Source organism: Dicentrarchus labrax, unplaced genomic scaffold, assembly GCF_905237075.1.
Source record: "Dicentrarchus labrax unplaced genomic scaffold, dlabrax2021, whole genome shotgun sequence".
NCBI lineage: Eukaryota > Metazoa > Chordata > Actinopteri > Moronidae > Dicentrarchus > Dicentrarchus labrax.
Window position 1 is genome coordinate 19,301,303 of NW_026136723.1, and position 19,048 is coordinate 19,320,350.

At 41.4% G+C, this 19,048-nt stretch overlaps 3 protein-coding genes across 7 annotated transcripts in view; 1 reads left to right on the plus strand and 2 right to left on the minus strand.

The window, feature by feature from the left end:
- Positions 1–2,379: 2,379 nt before the first annotated feature.
- On the plus strand, positions 2,380–5,888 carry LOC127358360 (40S ribosomal protein S19). Of its 3 annotated transcripts, none has more exons than XM_051391379.1 (6): positions 2,384–2,737; positions 2,975–3,045; positions 3,853–3,953; positions 4,334–4,517; positions 4,599–4,653; positions 5,484–5,888. In XM_051391379.1, the coding sequence occupies exons 2-6, from the start codon at positions 2,975–2,977 to the stop codon at positions 5,493–5,495; spliced, it is 423 nt and encodes a 140-aa protein (XP_051247339.1). In that variant the 5' UTR covers positions 2,384–2,737; the 3' UTR covers positions 5,496–5,888. The 3 variants fall into 3 exon arrangements, with proteins under 3 accessions (XP_051247337.1, XP_051247339.1, XP_051247338.1); XM_051391378.1 differs by having other exon boundaries at positions 2,397–2,737; positions 5,346–5,526; XM_051391377.1 differs by lacking the exon at positions 4,599–4,653 and having other exon boundaries at positions 2,380–2,737; positions 5,346–5,888.
- Positions 5,760–10,019, minus strand: LOC127358359 (trypsin-like). Its single transcript, XM_051391376.1, has 5 exons — positions 9,855–10,019; positions 9,573–9,726; positions 8,259–8,512; positions 7,374–7,510; positions 5,760–6,068 (listed from the first exon to the last, which is right to left on the minus strand). Exons 1-5 carry the CDS (start codon positions 9,892–9,894, stop codon positions 5,919–5,921), a joined length of 735 nt encoding a protein of 244 aa, XP_051247336.1. The 5' UTR covers positions 9,895–10,019; the 3' UTR covers positions 5,760–5,918.
- A 1,208-nt stretch (positions 10,020–11,227) lies between these two features.
- kmt2ba (lysine (K)-specific methyltransferase 2Ba) overlaps positions 11,228–19,048 on the minus strand; it is a 30,678-nt gene continuing 22,857 nt past the window's right edge. For 2 of the 3 annotated variants that reach the window (XM_051389520.1, XM_051389517.1), the window contains exons 28-36: positions 16,727–19,031; positions 16,008–16,133; positions 15,731–15,849; positions 15,361–15,486; positions 14,929–15,181; positions 14,716–14,826; positions 14,523–14,606; positions 14,309–14,438; positions 11,228–13,310 (exon numbers count right to left, since the gene is read on the minus strand). In XM_051389520.1, coding sequence (XP_051245480.1) covers positions 13,035–13,310; positions 14,309–14,438; positions 14,523–14,606; positions 14,716–14,826; positions 14,929–15,181; positions 15,361–15,486; positions 15,731–15,849; positions 16,008–16,133; positions 16,727–19,031 — 3,530 coding nt within the window. In that variant the 3' untranslated portion in view covers positions 11,228–13,034. The remainder of the gene's footprint in view (positions 13,311–14,308; positions 14,439–14,522; positions 14,607–14,715; positions 14,827–14,928; positions 15,182–15,360; positions 15,487–15,730; positions 15,850–16,007; positions 16,134–16,726; positions 19,032–19,048) is intronic. The other variant, XM_051389518.1, reaches the window with a different exon arrangement.

Genomic DNA, 19,048 nt, shown 5'->3' on the forward strand with positions numbered 1-19,048 from the left:
GTGTGAAGAGGTGGGAGGGGAGAGAAAGGAGAGCCAGAGAGAGAGAGAAAGAGAGAGAGAGAGAGAGAGAGAGGGAGAGAGAGACTGGGGGTTCATGGAGAAATATCCAAGAGGGAGGGATAGAGGAGGAGTGTGTTGGTGGGGAGAGGAAAGAGGAGGGGGCAGGAATAGGAATACATTTTTTTTTCTTCTTTTACGCTCACGGTATTTGAATTCTGTGCTTTTTTCTTTTTTTTTCACCCCTCTGTTCCAAGGCTAATGCCTTCTCTTTCTGTGAGAGGAAAATAGAGAGGAAGAAAAGATGAAGAGAAAGAGCTACTGTGTGCTTTGTCTCCCGCCCCTGCCGTTCCTTTTCCTGGTTTCCTTTCTGCTCTGACTCTCCTCTATTCAGCCTATTTTCTGCACGTGCACTTGAACTCTAAATCCTGTCCGCTTTCCCCTCCCCTCTCTCTCCCTCTCTCTCTCTCTCTCTCTCTAACTGCGCATCTGTGTGTCTCTTCCTCTCTCTCTCTCTCTCTCTCTCTCTCTCTCTCTCTCTCTCCTAGGCAGAGGCTTGAAATAGTGCTAGCAGGCAGGAGAGAGCGAGCGGGAGGGAAAAGGAGAGGGCGAGGGGGACAAAAAAGGGGAGAGAGATGTTGAGAGGGGGGAGGGGAAGAAGCTTAGACGGGCAGACACAGAGCACAGGGCTGCTGTGGTTGTGTGTGTGTGTGCGTGTGTGTGTGTGTGTGTGTGTGTGTGTGTGTGTGCTTAAGAACATTTGTAAACACACATTCATCTACCTTGGCTTTAGATGCAGTGTTTCACATGCTGGTGGTAATCCGCATACGATGTTAGCCTACATACCAGAAAAGAAATACATGACTTTTTGGGGTCAAGGAAAGAAATAATAAAAAAAACGGCAGGATTTTCTGCATTTTCAGCAGTTTATAGCGTCAAACTACACTTAAAACAGGGTACAACAAAAAAATTAAGCAACGCTTTGGAGACAATATACAATATAATAAGCGCTGCGAGAAATGATTGGTTGTTTATTATAAATTAATCCCACTATTATTTCCTTGATTAATTGTTCAGTCAAAATCTGTCACAAATAATGAAATAGTCTTATCTAAAGCTTCCAGGGCCAAAAAGTGATGCCTTCTATCTGCTTACGGTTTTGAAATGACGAGCCAAAACCAAAGAGGGGTTTAACTTACAATTGTCAAATGACTAATCAATTAATTGACTAATTTCCACTCTTATCACATCTTCCTGTCACAAGTATTTTAATCTTCAATACAAGCCTGCAGTTATGACACGCACCCATCAAACTCAGATTGTATTTGTAGATAATTATTGCTATGTTTTACTTTTAATAAAATTAAATCTGCATAATTCTGGTAAACCATTAATAATTTTATTTGATTTTAAAGTTAACACTTGCTGGTCATAAGTGTTTCATAAGTGAAGTTTTCACTATTGTGCATCTACTCTGAATATTTATTGGCTACAAGTCAAAATAAGTAAGAAAAACCTTGGCTCTAATATCTTGTTATTGTAATTTGCCAGTATTTAAAATTTTAAAAAATAATGACTACAAAAGTCAGCTTTTCAACTTCACCTGCCTCAAGTATTAGACAGGTGCTTCAGTGTCTTTGGAAACTGAGCTGCTAACTCAAATACTGTGAAACAGGAGGTTTTTCAAGATTACAGTTCATTTAAAAAACTGAACTGTAAATGAATGCTTTGAATACTTCGAGATAAAGTAATTATTTTTTACGAAATATGACATTAAGGGTTAAAGCAAAGAGGTGAGAACAGAGGAGAAAGGAGGCAGGCCATGGGAGGTCAAGAAAGATATGTGATGAAAAACTGGTCACCTTGGTTAAGAAGCTTTCTGTGTATCCTGTCTTTAGACTTTTGTGCCAGGAATGAGATATTTTTTATAAATACACATAGCAGCCGCTGCATACTGCTTTGTTTTCCAAGGGCATCACCTTGGAAAACGGAGGCCTGGACACTGAATCTAAAAAGATGGCATTTTATACTTACAATTGCACCAATGATGAAAGAAAGCAATTATGTTTTACGAATAGTGTCATCTCATGGCCATCCTTTAAAATGTAGCACAGTTTAAAGTAACTTATGGATTTGTTTTAGTCCCATTTATGCATCCAGTTGTATCTGTGTAAAAAGGGAGGGCAAGCTTTAAGCATTTAAAAGGCAAATAAAATGAACACAGGCGAGTGTTACTAACCCTCCACTGGTGGTGTCTCCTCGCCTGCTGACTGCAGCACACTTCTTGAAAAGCCTTTGGGTCTGATAACACAGAGAAATGGGCCAGAAGATGTTGGGGGTAAAAAAAAAAAGGTGCCCCAACACTGCCCTCTGCTGGGATTCAATGGGATCAGCTCACACCCAGCATCAGTGACAAAGCGCGTTAAATTCATTGTTTTGCCATCAATTGAACACAAAAAGGAGGAGTAGTGTGTGATTAAAACACACATGGAGGGATACTACCGTGTGTGGTTGAGTTAAGCAGGGTTTTTTTGAAGGTTAATTCAGACTATGGTATCATCTTTTCCAAATGAGGACAGTCTCCCTCCCTCCCTCCCTGCCTGCCTCCCTCCCTCCCTCAGCATCCTCCCTTTAACCGCTTCGCTGCATTAGCTACCAGCGGCTAACCGGGGCTAACCCTCCGTGCTCCATCCCAAACCTGACCACCTGGCGGACGGCTCTGTGTTGTAATATATAAAAAGTAAGAAAATGTTTTCATTACTGAGGCAGTATGAGAGCTGTGTGTATGGGTATCTGCCAGGGGCGTTGCGACTTGCAGTTAACCTTTATAATTAGTTACTTTAATAGTTAGCTTGTAGCTAGCTACCATTAGCACATAGCCCAACGGTTCCAACGGTCAGCTGCATTCCGGTGGCCAAAGCAGCTTCTTTGAACATTTCTTTTTAATGTTAAACTCACCCTTTGTTCTTCTTTTTAGATGCCCAGTGTCACGGTGAAAGATGTCAACCAGCAGGAGTTTGTCAGGGCTCTGTCAGCTTTCCTCAAAAAGTAAGTAAAGCTTAAAAACCAGCCTTCACTGCATGACTGGCTGATGTCCACCTGTCAGTCACACTGCTGCTGCTGTATGTAAATGAAGGTCAATAGTAGCTGATTATTATTATTTTTTATTTTTTAAAGCTGGAGTTTCCATATGGTAAAAACAGCATATTGTGATTATTTTTGACAGATATTGCGATTGCAATTTTATTTTTTTATTTTTTTTATTTTTATTTTTTTAAATCATGACGATGTGACATCTTTTTAGGCCAGGGGATCTCTGCAGCTCTATGAGGCTTGTTTTGGCACACATTTTACCTTTATTTAAACAATTGCAGCTTCATTTTGCATATTGCACTTGGACTATCTGATTCATTGTGCAGCCCTAGTGTCACATAAACGAAACAGTGTAAATAATGCTGTATTTATTGGAAATAACAGGGACGGGTTCTTTAGAAATGCACTGTAGAGCCACTATGAATTAAGATTACCCTGTGAAATAAAAACTGCTGCAGTTAATTTTTTTTGTATCCAATTTAGTTTTATTTAAATAGCGCAATTTATGTCAGGGTATTTTTCATACAGAGCAGGTCAAGACTGAACCACTTATAAAGACAGACCCAACATTTTCCTCCATGAGCAAGCACTTGGAGACAGTGGCAAGGAGATAGAAACCTCGAGCAGACCCCAGCTGTAGGTGGGCGGCTGCCTGCCTCGAGCTGTTGGGTTTAGGATGAATACTGTATTTTTTTTTTATGGTGTGAGAGGAAACAGCCCTGTCAGTTGATTCATCGCATCAACTGATGATTGATTTTTCAGATCTGGCAAGCTCAAAGTCCCAGAATGGGTTGACACCGTGAAGCTCGCCAGACATAAGGAGCTGGCTCCCTGCGATGACAACTGGTTTTACACCAGAGCAGGTTGGTTACACGTGAAGTGTTTCCCATACATCAATTCAGCAGCTGAAACCATCAGTCAGTTATTTGACTTCATTTTACCAGCTAAAAATCTAAAAATGATATATCATACACGAAACACTGTAATATTGGTCAGCGCTATCGTGAGCAGATATTCCTGGTACAATATATACAATAAAAGCATATGCACACAATCCTCCCTCAGCTGCTGTGTATGTTATCTACTCGGGCATATTGACAGTAACAATAGCATAAGAGTCTGCAGAGAAAATGTCACACATTTGATAAGCTGGAATGTTTGATTTCATGTCTTCTGGATGAACAAGTCAAGAACACGGATTATATTGCAACATATATTTTATCCCGTTTGTACGTCTCGCCAGCGTCCACAGCTCGTCACCTGTACCTCCGAGGAGGGGTCGGCGTGGGCTCCATGATCAAGGTGTACGGAGGGCGTCAGAGGAACGGTGTATGCCCCGCCCACTTCAGCGTGGGCTCCAGGAATGTGGCGAGGAAGGTCCTCCAGGCTCTGGAGGGCCTCAAGATGGTGGAGAAGGACCCAAATGGGTGAGAGAGAGGGACACTTTATTTAAGACTGTGTTGTGGTAATTTGAATAAGTGATGGATGTGCTTTTTGTTTAAATACAGTGGACGGAGACTTACTCCTCAAGGCCAGAGAGATCTGGATAGGATTGCTGGTCAGGTGGGTTGTTTGTTTTTGGACTTGGCTGCAGTGAATATATGCATGAGCCAATATGAACAGTTTATCCTGTCCAAAATGATCTCTCTATATTATTTCAATAATTATTTAAATTAGATGATAGTCAGTAATATATCATGTTTTAAGGAGCAACCTCATCTTTAATACACCCCCTTTTCATATTCAGAAAGTGTATTTAAATCCTAGAGAACAGGACAAATACTCTCCATACTCAATTGATAGTATAATAATGTGGAGTAAAAATGTATTTAAATGACTTGTTTTACCACTTAAATGAAAACACATTTTAAACAAAAAGGGTTTGAAGGTCATTTATTTTGTAGTTGCTTTTGTCCAGAGTGACTTATCCATTCAAACTCAATAGAAACACTAAGCTAGATGTCATGATTGCCCATTTTATTGTCCAATTTATGTTGTTTTTTTACGCCGGTACATGCATGTCACTGTGTCCACTCCACAAATGTGCGCCCCCTCTCCCTCTGGTCTCTCTCAGTTACTGGCATAATGACTTAACTAAAACTATATGTAATATGTAATATTTATGTAGATAAGAAAGATATTTATTGGCACGCCATCCCTGACTCATTTTTATGAGCAGCGCACATACTTCCCTGTTTGATATGGCTGCACAACTATCCCCTCTGCTCTCTCTGTCTTTTCCTTTGTATGCTCAGGTTGCCTCAGCAAACAAGAAACAGCGAAGTTTACAAAGCGCCATCTGAGGAATGCATGCAAAGAATCCAGACAAGTGAAATGCAGAAATGCCTTACTGCTTATTTACCCAAGTTTCCTTGTCTCCCATATCACTCCAGTGCCCGCAGTAACAGAGTACAAAAGGCATTTCATAGAGATGCATGTGTCTATAGCGCAGTAAGTACAAATTAAATATTACACATGGATGGTTTGCAGCAGTTTTAGGTTTGTTTTTTGTCTTCATAATGAATTTCAAGACAGCAGTGGCCTTGTGACAGCAAAACAGAATGGACACAGAAGCTGTGAGAATACAGTATTACCAAGCAAGAGCATGTTAATATTGTTTTGCCAACAACTGTGAAACTCGATGTAAAAAATAAAACAAATGCAATGGATGCTATTGTATATTTTTATTCATTTATCCAACTGTTACAGAATATTATGCCTAAACATGATATTTATGAGATGTATATGAATGACACAGTAATATATAGGGTGTTCCAAATAAAACTGATTTAAACTGAGTCAGCTCGCACGTGGTTGTATGTGTATGTTTAGTTGTTGCTCATGACGCTGCTGATCCAGCCGTTGAAGCGGCACACACGGGCGTAGACGCTGGGGTGTCCCTTCATGGCGCAATCGTAACCCCAGGACACGACTCCCTGAAGCTGACCGCCACACACCAGAGGACCACCGGAGTCTCCCTGCGAACACAACCATATAATGTTACTGTAAGTGGTCATAGTGAACTCATGGTACACTGTGAACAATAGGTAACAGTCACACCTTTCTGCAAATGTTTGTATTAAAGAGTAACTTAACACTAGACTCAAAAGCAGTGCTTTTGCTGCCCTCTCTGGCTGACAGTTTCAAGCCTCTTCAGTCGTTGGGTGTGGTCTGAAGAGTTCTTTGTTGCACCCGTAACCACCCAACAGTGATGTCAGAGTCCTGGAGTACACCTGTACATCACTTAACCAAGGTGAGAGGTTAAACCTCTACATGTCAGCAGAAACAAGAGTTTCAGGGTGTGTTAAGTTACTCTTTAATGAGGAAAAATGTGTTATCATTAGTGTTAATGCTCAAGCTAGGAGTTACAATGTTCTCTCACATTGAAAGTAAAATGCAACATTATACGTGGTAATAAAGTACATTTTCTGGAAAATCAGTTGAGAAACTTCATAGAATAGTTTTCCTTTTGTGAATCAAACCCTCAACAAATCGAGTCATAATAGATTCAAAACTCATGTAAATCAACTATTGCCATAAAGCAGTCCTGTACACTGATCTGCAACATTGCCCACAATAACACCCAGAGATATTAAAGTGATAGCTGGTAAGAGCTACAAACTATGGAAAAAGCTCAGATGGATGTCATTATATAGTCCAGCCCTACTCAAAAGTATACTAATACCACCTAAGTGTTATTATAAAACCACGTAAAACAACATATAAGATACAAACCAATGTATAACTGAAGTAGGTGGTTGTGAGCTGGGGATACAGGGAGTCTTACTACTCATATTAATATAATTCTCTGCTGTTTTATATCAATGTACTGTTTAATGATGATACCATTCACATTCAACATCCTCTGGTTTTCCCAGACTCTTTCTCTAATCTTTAAGCACCATCAAAATCACATTGATCATAAAATAAAATAAAAAACTAGAAGCGGAAACATGTTCAAAGGGTTAACGTGTCTCTTGCAATAGTGTTTCATCATCTTCCTGCAGACAGTGATACAGACACAGCTGTGGCAGTGGTGTACTGGTAATTTAAAAATGTGTGGAAACTGTGAAAATGTATTAAAGGGCATTAGAGTGGATTTCTAAATTATTATCATGTGAGGAGTAAGTATATTCAATGCTTAGTGACAAATACGTGCTATGCTGTGTACTTCTGTGTGCTCAGCACCACAGCACTGAGTCACAGGCTCTTTGCACTGCTGGAAGAGATGCATCATGTACCACCTGACTCCCTGTGTGTTCACTGTGATTAGTTCAACTCACTTGGCAGCTGCTGGCACCTCCATGCATGAATCCGGAGCAAAGCATGTTCTCGGTGAAGAGGTGGGGGTAGGCGTTCCTGCAGATCCTGTCATCGATCATAGGCTGGCTCAGGCACTGCAGTCTGTCGGGAAAGCTGTCTGGGGAGCGGGAAGGCAAGTCTCAGTCACTGCAATAATTTCTCTTTGGGGATTAATAAAGTCTATCTATCGATCTATATGAATGCAAATTGTCGTCAGATGATGGGTACTGAGATTGCACCTGTCACCTGCCATTATTTAAAATATTACAATAATGTGGCGTTAAGTATGAGTAATGTAGAGATGAGTTGATTAATTGATTTGTCTGTCGAAATGAATTGACTGCTTATTAATATTTTATTTATCATATTTATGGTTGTGACTTCTCCAGGATGAAGACTTGCTACTTTCCTCTATTCAACATTATAGAAAACTGAATACATTTGGGTTTAGAACCACTGGTCAAACAAAATAAGTGAATATAAATGAAAATAAGAAAATATGAAAATAAGAAATATTTTTAAAATTGATAATTTTTTATTAATTAAATAGAAAATCAGGGTAACTAGTGAATAAATATAATTTCTTTTTGCTTTAACTTGTTGGAGGCCTAAATCATGAGATTACAGTGTAAAACATGCAGTATACTGGGCCTCAGTCACACACAAAGTGCATTACACAACTGTTTTCAAAGGCTGAGCAATGCTCTTTGTGATGAGAATCTTATTTTATATGTAAAAATGGTGGATTGCCCCTTTAAACATGCACTATTTTGTATACCCTCATCATGTAATTTATGTTGCACCAGTGTCTGATGCCACACTATCTCTCCCCTTACATCCTCTCTCAGCTCCCAGACTCAACTTACTGCCGTTGGCGGACATGTTGCCCCACCCCGACACCAGGCAGCTCTCGTCGGCCACAGGGCAGCGAAAGGGCAGGGCCACGGTCTGGACGTAGCTGTTGAGGGTAGCAGGGCGGCTCAGTTTGATCAGCATAATGTCGTTGTCCAGGTTGTAGCTGTTGTACTGTGGGTGCTTGATCACCTTGGCAGCATCAATCCACTGCTCGGTGCCCTCATTCACAGCGATGTTGTGCTCACCAAGACGGACCTGGACACGACTGGTGGTCACATGAAAGTTAGACAGTCATAAAGTCTGGTTTCTTATAAAATGATTTCTGTCTATATTGTGATAATTGTATTTATTTAAAGCAGAGACAGGTGATGTGGCGCGGTGATGTCATTACTATGCCGGACCAAGTAAGCCAATGTCCTTTAATGCCTTTTATGTCTTATTCATTAAAATTTCCATTTCCAGGAAGGAAGATTGTGTTGTTTCGTAGCCCTTTTAACATAGCATACATGGAGATAATAAAGAAAATGCCTGGCCACCCCAGTTTGGTGTCAGATTTAACACTCTTCTTTCAACACTTCTCTTGAGCAATAAATATTCAGGGAGCAGTTGGAGGATGTTTAAGCTGCCTCTTTGTATTTTAACTCCTGTAAATGTTAAATACATTAAATAGATTGAGTCTGTAAGCCACTATTGCATGTGTGTGGGTCTGCTGGTTGCTAGTAGCAACAGATTGTTCAACCACTGACAGGATGTGTTCGACTGACATTGTTACGTCCACCATTTTGTCAGATCTGAGAACTGACAGTGCCGTCTTCCATTTATTTACTCCCCCAAATGACCTTGTTGGAGCATTATCTGTCGCTGCTGCTGTTTTTATTATTACTGTTTCTAGAGCTGTTTTCTAATTGTTTCAGTTATAATTTGTTCTTTTAATGTTTTACTGCTAATCAAGCTAGCCATTATATGCCAACACTAGCTGTCTGGGGGCTAATGCGTTGCTCATATAACATTTTGATTTACACTAACTAGTAATAACTGTTGGTCTAACTGTTTATTCATTTATTCTTTTTTTACCTTTACTCTTGTGGACTATGTGTTGATATAGATATTAAATGAACTGTACTGTAGCTCTTGTTTATGGTATCTTTGGACCATTGTTGTGAACCAACAGAGGAAAGACCAATAACCCTATAAGCTACTGATGCACAATCACTATTGCTCCTTGCTTTGATATGATGACATACCCTGTGTCTTTCAGTCACATCCTTCAATGCAACTTGCAAGGGTTCATCAGTTGGTTGTAATGTGACTTCCTGTGTACTTACGACTTGTAGCAGTGAGCAGCAGACACCACCCACTGGCTTGAGATGAGGGATCCACCGCAGAAGTGGTACCCAGCGTTCAGAGACACCTGGTAGGGAACAGAGTGTTTGGGACACTCGAACCCTCCGACAATCTTATCATCCTCAGCTGCAGCAACTGTAACAGCATGTCAGGTAAAATATGAGAAATTGAAAACTTAGAAATGGTTGATCGCTGAAGTCTTGACACAAGTACATTTAAAGTTCAAACCATGAAATAAAAATAGAGTTTGGTTAGTTTCTTACATGCAGCTCCAAGCAAAACCAGGAACACGAGGGCCCTCATGGTGACTTTCCTCTGAATGTAACTCCAAGTCCACACTGTAACTCTTTATATACGTCTGTCCTAACGTTTAGGTTCCCAAATTTGTCAAGGTCAGGAAGGCAACATGCAAAACTCTGTTCTGGGAATGAGCCATATGGCTAAAGGCAACAGCAAGACCTTGAGTGACGTCAAAACTGAATGGATAAAACTCCCAGGCCACCAGCGACAACTTCTGATTGGACAGTGCTCTTGATTTGACCGTTACGTAATCAACAATTATGTAATTTCAAACCAGTGAGGCCTAATGTGCACAGATGCACTTTTTTATGTTTGTGAGGATTGATATTGTTTTATCTTATCCAGTGAAAGGTCAGTCCAGGTTCAGGTGGTGATGTGTGATGGGACAGATGTCATGTTTCCTACAGTCTGAATATTTGTCTCAACTCAGCAGTAGGCTGCAGGAACATTCAAGAGGTTTCTCAGCTATCTATAGAAAACCTGATAGGACTTTTCTAAAACTGCAGCAGTAACAGTTTACAAAAAGGGAAACAAATGTGCATGTGTATGTGTAAACCTGGGGCTCAGGACTTCCTCAATAAAAACAAACTCAACATTTTTGCTTCAGCTGCTGCTCACAGCTCGCGGACATATGTAACCTGAGATGAGGGGTCATAAGAAGACATTATTTGACTATAAAAGGTCACAAATCAAGACGTTTAGAAGTGTATTGTAGGAATCATTTAATGAAACTGCTTGTTTCTAATACAAACCAGTTCACCTATTATTTACTCACAGATTTGAGTTGTGAGATGTTTTATATATATATATATATATATATTGGGGGCTTTTATTGCCTTTAGTTGATAGAGACACGCAGCAAAGGGCCACAGGTCGGAGTCAAACCTGACCGCTGCAACAAGGACTGAGCCCTGGTACGAGGTACCAGCTCTACCAGGGCGACCCAGTCTCAGACTGTTTTTACCTAAATCATTTTAAGGGGCCCTTTAGAAGTAAATCTATGCAGTATTAAAGTACAAATTAGAAGAGACTCAAAAAGTAATGTAATTTTATGTAGCAGAATTTACTTTTTTCTTATTTCCCACGCTAGCAATTATCTCATGACCTCTTCATCTCTCAACCCCTCATAGGGATCTTGAGCCCCAGGTTTCTCTTTTCAGCAGCCCACCGTTTACTCAAATATGAGGACTTTATATATATGTAAAATTTGTGGTATTATTGAATTGGGATTGTTTCTTTTTCTTTGGTTCATCGGAAGAAAAAGTACCTACAAAACAATATCACACATGCTACACACTTTATGGACATTCATGTATGTTCAATTACAAATCACAAGTAATATTTAAATTCATTTAATTGGGTAAAACAAACATCGGCAAGAGGAAGGCAAATTCTGAACATTCCAAATTTTTATTGAACATAAATAAAAAAAAAAAAGAAAAAAAAAAGTCGTAGGTAAAAAAATATTTAACAGGTTTAGAAATTCTTTATACAACTATGTACAAGCAAGGATCCAAGCTGATGAAGCAACAAAGCTTTGCGTGTCAAATTCAATTATTAAACACTAAAACACAAATCATACATCCACAGCATTCTGCCTTCAACTTAAACTCTAGGATCAGATCTACACCCATTGGCTGGGTGTGGTTGCACACAGGAGAAAACACAAACAACGGTGGCCACCTATTCTTACAAAATAATTGCAGGCATAATAGAAAGTCAGTGTTTAATAGTACTGATGTTGCTTGTTTTCATACTATCAAGATGTAATAATCATAAAGATTGAACAATGAGGAAGAAGTTTTTCACCAAATGTGTTGTGAAATTAAATTAAATCTTGCTTCATAACACCAATGAGGTAGTACACCTGTGAGACACACACAAATAGAAGGGTGCAAAACAGCCGCAAAAAAGAAAGAAAAAAAAAAAGAGGAAAAGATTAACTTAGGATCATTATTCAGCAATAGCTTCAGTTCTATAAGTCAGCCTTCACTTACAAATAGAAAGTTAAAAGCTCAAACACATTTATTTCCATCAGCTTGTTGAATATACATTTATTGTTCAAATATACAAAAATACAAAAAGATTTATAAGGGAATGTGCAGAGCAAGATCAGTATATATATATTCAGTTCAAACCCCTGCATCAAGGAAACGCTCCCTCATAGACCTTAAAATACACAAACGGCACAAATGAACAAATAAAGAACAGACTGTAATAGTGGGATAAAAGCATTTAGATCAAAGCATTTCTGCCATCACGAATAAAAATAGGAAATTACTACTGACTGGCGGGAAAAGGTTTGGGTGACTATATTAAAACTACGTCTTGGGGTAAATGTCACCAGCACCTAAAACATTGGAGTCCCTGCTCACAAGAATTGTGGTATCCAGAGTGAGGTTAAAATGTAGCTGCACTACAATGTACACGAGGTGCCTTGAGGCAAATGTGTTTATTCTGCTGGGAAAGTTTGTCACCAGTGCTGCCAGAGAAGGTCGTGTCAAAGTAAGGTGCTGAATAATATTCTCCTCATCCATCTGTGTGACCTTGTATTTACACAGACGTTCTGTCACCAGCATAATAATAGATCTCCCTTTACACAGCGATAACTGATACCAGGTTATTTAAGTTTGCACCGTTTGTAGCTGGTAATAATTGCCTCCTGGTTGTTGTCTAGCCCCAGTTCCAGCAGAGGCTCCTCACGACGAATTCAACAATGTAAAAACTGAGAGAACGCATTGTATAAGATGGTAACAGTACACGAATCCAAACATTAGTGCAGTCTCATTGATTGAACTGCACTTTGTAACAGACCAAAAAGAAATAAATCCAGCAGTCTGAAATCACATAAATAGTATTTATCCCAAGCTTTTGACATATGGCTCTGATCTGGTTTCTGTGACAGTCAACGGCAGCTCAGGGGACAGAAATGAACAGTACGCATGCCGTCCTCGTTCAGTCCATCAATCAAGCTTCCAACAAAGTGAAGACTTTCAGTAGATCGGTTCTGTGAGCGTCAGCGACCTCACTCTTATGGCTACATCACAATGAATTCTTCAAAGTCCATCTTCTGTGCATTCAGCAAGATGGCTATTGGTACATGGTGTGTGTGTGTGTGTGTGTGTGTGTGTGTATTGGATATACTAATTGAGGAAGCGACGGCAACGTCTCGCCCCACAGTTGCAGTGCAGCTTGCTGTTCTCGTCCTCGATGGGGAACTTGTAGTCGTAGGTCAGTTCTTCGCCTCGGTAGATCTTCCTCAGGGCAAAGATGACGATGTGCTTGCGACCGTCCACATTGATGACACGAGAGTAGCAGTTTGGCTCGCATGAGTGGTTGATGAAACGAGCTGCGTTGCCTTGCATCGTTGCGTCCACCACATCAAAGTCATCGATGCGGAACATGTAACAGCCGATGCCCTGTTGACGAGTGATTAAACAACAGTTAGTCATTATTTTCACATTTCCAGGACGTTCAACAGCTAGAAAGTTTGTTTTGTTTTTTAAATATCCGTTTTGGGGCCTTTTTGGCTTTATTGGATAGGACAGATCAAGACAGACAGGAAAAAGGGGAAGAGATAGGGGGTGACACGTAGCAAAGGTCGGACTCTAACCTATGGCTACTGCCACAAGGATTCGGCCTTGGTACGTGGCGCCGCCTAAAATCCTGTTTATGGTAAGATTTATGGTCAACAATAGCCATTAAATGTATTTACATACTGTAATTAATTCTCTTTATAGTATTTGTCATTGATAGTGGCGTAGTCCTGCACTGGATTACTACCCACACACCATTACATCACTACTGCTGCTTCACATTTAAAAGCATTCAACTGCAGGGACATGAGGAGGCTTTTATTCTAAAGCAATCACAGGAAACACACTGTATTTGTTGCCACAGTTAGTAATGACCATGATCATTTATCAAAAATGCGTCTGCAAAACAAGACGTCATGTTTTAATGACGGATCAGTATTAAATATAAAGACTTTACTGTGTCCTGTTGTTCAGTAAATTCCTCTCACTGTGTGCAGCATGAATCAAGATGGCAGTTGCTGATGGCATGATGGATAAAGATCACTGACTGACTTCTTTATTCATGAGTTTGTTTGGGAGCACTGATACAACAGTTTATGTTCTGCTCTATTTCTCATCAAGTAGCTGCTCAAGGACTGTTTGCTATAGTATATACACTAGGCTATAGTACTATACTTACCAACCATGGCTGTTGGCAAATAAACCAGGACTGAAATATTAAGGCTTATGACTTCAGTTAATTTATTTTTTATGCCCTCAAAAGCACCGGCTATCAGTTAAAGCCTCAATGTCACGTTAAAAATTACTTCAACAGGAATGCACATGAAAAAATATGAGGCAGATGATTTCTAAGTACAGTAATGTGTATTATGTTTACTAACCTTGCCATCATAATATTTCTCCCGCTTATCAGTCAGGACAGAGCGAATGACTGTGCCGGCGTACTCGATCACCATCTCTCCAGCCTCAATGTTTCTTTTGCAGAAAAGGCCGCGACCATGAATTTCAGATCTGAGAGGATTACAGTTAAATGCATGTGAGCACATTAATTATTAAGGACATTAGGAAATCTAATGCTTTTCATGTCACCATTACCTGTAAACTCCTACTGCTTCTTTCGAGATTTTTTCCAGGTGTCTGAATCTCATTGCCATGGGAAGCTCACTGCTGGTGGCTCGCCTGTCAGAGTGAGACACAGAAGGTGGTGTCAACATAGACATGGCATCTGCATTACATTTATGTTCATTGCAATGTGCAGTAAGGTTAGGATCAAGAAGAGTCCCCTAACCTGGAAGATTTCAGTGGGAATTCATCCTCCTCTTCATCAAAAGGGCCTACTATGTCAGGGAGCTCTCTGTGCTGTGATGCCAGGAAGTTGAACATATCAAAAGTTGCTTTCCTGATTGAAGAAAGATAATTCATTTAGACAATAGACAAGAAAAACAAAAACGAAGAACTATTTAAATAAACCTCATTAACACGTCATCATGACAAAAAGTACCGTGTGTAAACTTCAGAACGAGCACAGCCGCTTGGATTGAGAGGGAGCTCTTCCTCGATGTAATCACAGCGGTGGAAGCGGAAGCGGTGGCATTTGCAGTTTGCGGCACCCTGCAGTTGCTCCAGCAGGAAGATGACAGCGTCGTGGACGACACCGAGCACCCGCGGGCCGCTCATCCCGCCCAGAGGCAGCTGCTTGAGGTGGAAGCCTGCACGAGCTTCGAGGACACCATCAATCACCGCACGCCAGGCAACTGAGAGGTGAGGAAAGATACGAGGACCGTGTAAGAGAGCTTGAAAAAATTACAGACAGGCTGACAATCTCTACCAAATGAAAAAGTCCTAAAGAGTGACTCAAACATGCCTAGAAGAATATTGCTCAGCTACTAAGTTAGCAAAGGCTCTAGTAGTACAGTAAACAAGCAGCTTTTACCCTCCATGCTGTTAGCCTTAACACTGAAGCCATCGTCGCTGGTGATTTCAAAACGCAGGTGTGGCTGGTTCATGTATGTCCTCTTTCTGTGTTTGGGTGCAGGTAATTCATCATCTGAGCTAAAACCTGTAGAACAAAGTCGTAATTGCAACCAAAAAAAATTGTTAGATACAACATTTCCTGAAAAACAACACTTAAAAATAATCAAACTATATAATTTTAGTTTGAATAACTGGAAGAACAAATTGAAGAACAAAATTTAATCTGACAACATCGAAAGTCTGGAAGGGAAGAGTAGCTTTTGCACTGGTGACAACTAATGGAGCTCCAAATAAATAATCAAATAAACATGTAATGTTTAGTTACAAACCTGAATAAGGGCCCCATTCAGAGAGGTCTCCATGGCGAGCGCTGACCCACATGTGTGTTTGACCCATATCGTGACTGTTGGTTTGTGTGTGTGTAGGTGGACTCTCAGCCCGAGGATGCCTGAGCAGGAAGGACGAACAAGTAAATACAATTTTACTGCACTTCTTCCAGCAACCAGACTAAAAGGTACTATCAATACCACTTTATATTAACAGAGTCAGATTCGTTCTGTTATAGCATTGTATTAAGGCTCTAAATGAGGATGATATTATATTAACCTGGAGGATGTAGGAAGTGGCGGAGCAGTAATCCTCAATTGCTCAGGCTCATCCGGTATATTCTCCTGGTCCATATCAAGAACATCCTTCATTGTAGGAGCTTTCATTCTCACACCACTCGGTCTGCTGGAAGAAAACAAGATAGTTAACATTTTGGTGACTTAATACACGGATTCAGAGCAGTGCTGCTGCTGTTAACTTCGGTACGGTTGTCCAAGTGTCTTAAATGAACCGTGGTTTTTCATATTTTGTTATGGTTTAAAGTTATACAAAAGAGCACAAATATCATGCAGCACATTCAAAATATCACAAGTATATCACGTTTAACATTTCTCCACCAAACAAATTAATGAACATAACCACTAGCTGCAGTCCTAACAGTTTATTCTAGGCAGTAAACTAAACATCCATGGTGGCACAAAGTTAGTTTTCGGAAGCGAACCTGGAGTTATGGTCATTTTTCTTAATAGTCTTCTACTCTCTTGTACTGTGCATTTATATAGCACTAATAACTACATGTCACATTCACCCATTCACACACTAGTGGCAGAGGTTTGCAGAGGCCATGAAAGGTGCCAAATGCTCATCAGAAACAAACTAATCCCATTCACTCACTCAAAGCATCGGGAGCAATTTGGGGTTCAGTATCTTGCCCAAGGACGCTTGGACATACAGAGGGACGATACATAACACTAGAGAAGAACAACATCGTTGAATACCTGGCTTCATTGTCTTCATCCAGGTCACTTGAGGGATCCCTCAAGAAGTCCATCTTGGATTTCTTCCTGGAGGGCCTTTCAGACACTGGTGACACTATCTTGACCCTCACTTGATGGTGCAATGAAGCAGGTGTTGGTTGCATGTTTGGGGACTCTGAACGTGCAGCTGGGGACTGATCGGAGTCCTCTGCGTCCTGAACCTTGGACGGCCTTCTATGTCTGGCCTTTGGCCTTCGGGTGTTACGGAGGATGATGGGTTCTGTCTTTGGCGTGTCACGGTGGGTAGCCATGGCCCTGTCAATAATGGCCTGGGCTGTGCTTTCTTCAATGTTAGAGAAAGCTGGCTCAGGAACGCTCTGCACACTGACAGGAGCTGTGGGAGTGGGAGTCCCACTGCTTTTCACAGGAACCATTCTGACAATGATTTTTCTCTCGGATGTTGTTGTGTGGTTACCGGCGGGAGAGACATTTGTGGCAGAGGTGCTGGAACGAGGCTTTATTATGACATGAGGGCCTGAGCGCTGAAAGGCGTTTCCGCTATGGAGAATCTTAGCAATCTGGCTTATTTTATTGTAGGCAGGAGAATTTGTACTGAGTGACTGATAAGTGTTTGTTCTCTGGTCTTTGATCAGGATCTGACCTTGACGGTTGACCAGCAGGACTTGACGAGCGGGGGGCGGGGTTGAGCCAGTGGCTGCTCCTTGATTCTGAATCACAACTTGCTGCTGACTCGCTGGCTTTGAGTTGTCCAAGCGGATAGCGACGGTTCTGCCCCGTGTGGCGCCAGGCTGAATAGGTAGAGCGTTCAAACCGTTGATCACAATGGGGGAGGTAACTGTCCGTGGAATGGTAGAAAAAGAGGCAGCAGCTGTAGGGGAGACTGACGCATTATTTACACTCTGCGTAGGTCGAGGCGGTAACAGCAATTTGAGTTTATTCTGTTGTGGAAGACATGGTTTAGCAGACATGCGCTTGAGGTTTGATACTGGACGTTTTGTCTTTACAATGATGGTTTTCATCGGCGCTGTGGGAGATTTTTTGGTTTCATGCTCTGGGGAGTAGTCAGGGTCATTCAAATCATCTTTAAATCCTCCAACTGAGTCAGTTGATGAGCTACTTTCGTCTTTATTGTCAATTTCATTTTTATTTTGGTACACTACAGCACCATCTTCAGCTGAAACAAAATGGCCTGTCGCTGAATCCAAAAACATCTCATTTGGAGATGTTGGTGTTTCAGAGCTCATTAGGACCTCTTCACCCTGAACTGACATGTCATCGTGCACATAACCCGATTCAAGAACATCAGACGGCAGTGAATTTTCCTGAACGTCTGGCTCATCTGTTCCTTGTTCAACTGTTGTCTTTGACACAGTGTAGATCGACTCCAGCCTCTTTAGAGCAACTGTCAGCTGTTTCGTAGGTGTATTATGGTTAGTGTGAATCTTAATCTCTCCCTCTTCTTCTTCTTCTTCTTCTTCTTCTGTGTCCTGAGCTTCATTATCGACTGCTCCGCTTTCATCACTCTCTGACCCACCGTCCGCTCCATCCAACTGTGAGATTGACTGTGCTGAAGGGAGCTGACCTGAGGCGTCTGAGCTGCTAGCTGCGTCACACACCACTGTGCGTGAAAATTTAAAGTAATGGCTTGAGGTTTCATCTTCAGAGTCATTCTCCCGATTATCTTCCTGCATTTCCACATCTTGCACAACACCTGCCACGTTCTCGGTGAGCAGTGCCTCGTCAAACTCAAGCTTCGCATTAAGCATTGAGGCCACTGCGACCTCTGTGTCAGTATCAAACACTGTGTAAGGCAGCTCCTGGGCCATCAGGTGGGCTACTTCCTCTTCCAGGTTATCGGGGGCTAATGAGATCCCATTGGTTGTGGCCACTGCTGCATCTTCTGCCTCAGACGATGCCAAGAAGTCTTGGGGAACCTCTGCAGAAACTGGAGTGGTGATTCTAAAGTTTTGCCTCCCTTTGGGTGAATGAGTGATGGCTCCTTGCCGCGGTGACAGCCCTGCAGAAATGCTGGAGTTGGATCTAGGCGGGGAGCTCCAGACAGGTGATGTTGAGTTCTGTCGTGATAGAGGAGCTGCAGCCCCCAAGTTTGACGATCTTGGAGGGGAGCTGAACAGGGCACATCTGGAGTGGACGGTGCCACCGGAGCGGAGGGTCATCGGTGCAGATGGGTCGCTATCTGTTGGCGAGGAGCTGCAGCGGCTTCTTGATGAGAGCCTGCGAGGCCGACGGGTGTCTTCCAGGTCCCTCAGTGTCAGGATGTGATGAGATTTGGGAGGAGCGGTCCCTGAAAGCATCAAATAA